This window comes from Helianthus annuus, chromosome 8 (genome assembly GCF_002127325.2).
Source record: "Helianthus annuus cultivar XRQ/B chromosome 8, HanXRQr2.0-SUNRISE, whole genome shotgun sequence".
NCBI classification, from domain to species: Eukaryota; Viridiplantae; Streptophyta; class Magnoliopsida; order Asterales; family Asteraceae; genus Helianthus; species Helianthus annuus.
Window position 1 is genome coordinate 108017344 of NC_035440.2, and position 1667 is coordinate 108019010.

At 38.3% G+C, this 1667-nt stretch overlaps 1 protein-coding gene across 1 annotated transcript; it reads left to right on the plus strand.

Annotated features, from left to right (window-relative positions):
- The first annotated feature begins 990 nt into the window (after window positions 1-990).
- LOC110870494 lies at window positions 991-1320 on the plus strand. Its single transcript, XM_022119670.1, has one exon. It carries the CDS (start codon window positions 991-993, stop codon window positions 1318-1320), a length of 330 nt encoding a protein of 109 aa, XP_021975362.1.
- The last annotated feature ends 347 nt before the right edge of the window (window positions 1321-1667 follow it).

Genomic DNA, 1667 nt, shown 5'->3' on the forward strand with positions numbered 1-1667 from the left:
GGGGGACGAGAACACCTTTGGGTTGCTACTAATAGGAACATCGCTCGGGTGCCACAGTACTCATCCCGATTGGTGAGTACTTCCTGAAGCCATCTCATTGCCTTTGGGATGATACGTGCATGCATCCTAACACTATAGAGATAGAAACTACTAAATAACAAAAAAAAGTGAAAGAGTAACGTAATATGATATAAATAGAGACATCTATAACATCATAAGATAACATATAGTGGTAAACACATAAAGACAATCACATAATAAACGTGTAAAAGAATCCAGGCTCGTAACAAAACTATGCTACATATGTATGTACTTTTAAAAGTCATGAGCCTTAAACCTACCCTTCCCCCCCCCCCCCTCAATTTCCTCTCTTCTCGTCTTATGTAAGTGTTAGCAGACCTCGAGAACCATTCTCCATTTCTGGTTTCCAGGTAGTTTAATCGAATAAATACCCACTAAATTCACCCGCCCCAAACACCTTTTGATCATTACGCATGTTAATTAATGACACACATCATACTATAAAACATTAAATCAATAGAGTAACATTCCATCTACATACAAAACCAAGAGACAAAAGACCAAAAATATCATGCAAGCTTTCCACAACCATATCACCATATAAGGAAATCCAACAACTTTTAACCTAACTCAATACAATACCTATCAACAATTTAATTTAAATAATAATAATGAACTAAACATAAACATCATATTGAATTTGTTAGTTGGTGTGTTGGATAAGGTCAAGCCAATTCCACCCTTGCACATGCCATGTAGGACACACCCTTTCCTCATCCTACGTGTCAACCCACAACCTATACATACACCTTTTCTATATCTATATATACCCATCACAACTTATATAAATAATATTATTTGCAAAACCAACCTTTCCCCTTCCCAAATAACCTCTGATTTCTTCATCCAAATTTCTAAAAAAAAAGAATCATCACAAAAATTCAGAAACTAAAAAAAAAAGAAAAACAAATGGGAAATTGTGTGAGAAAAGATTCCGGCTACCAATGGGGTGGTGATTACTGGGGATCTCCGGTGGCTTCACCGGAAAATGCCTTGATTTCCCGCGAAACTCGCCGGAAAAGTGAAGTGGCAGAAGACGGTGAAAGTTCCGGTGACCGGCCGGTGACGGAGGTGAAGATAAAGATAACTAAGAAACAGTTGAAGGAGTTATTGTGTATGAAGGAGGTGCAGGGGCTTACGATGGAACAGGTGTTGACTCAGCTGATTAAGGGTGGTGATGGAGTGTTTGACCTTCATCAACGGTCATGGAGACCGGAGCTTCGTAGTATCCCTGAGTGATCCTCTACATGCGCATGTATGTTTAGCAAGTTTTAAGGTTTTCTTTTTTTGTTTTGTTTTGTTTTTTGTTTTTTTTTTGGTTTAGCAAATTAAGTGAGGTTTAGTTATTGCACATACTTTTTTTTGTTAATTGAGGTTTAGATGTACTCATGTACATATTTACATTTGAACCGAAGCCCGTTACGAGTTACCAGCTAACCCGAAACTAGCTTGGCCCGGCCTCATAGCCGGGCCTTTGTTATGAAGCTTGAGGTTCGAGGACCATCAAGCTCTAGTTTTGGTTAGTTTGGGTGTGTTGAAGTTCAAAATGTCAAATATCTTTTGCGTGTTTAATCACGAGATTGTAA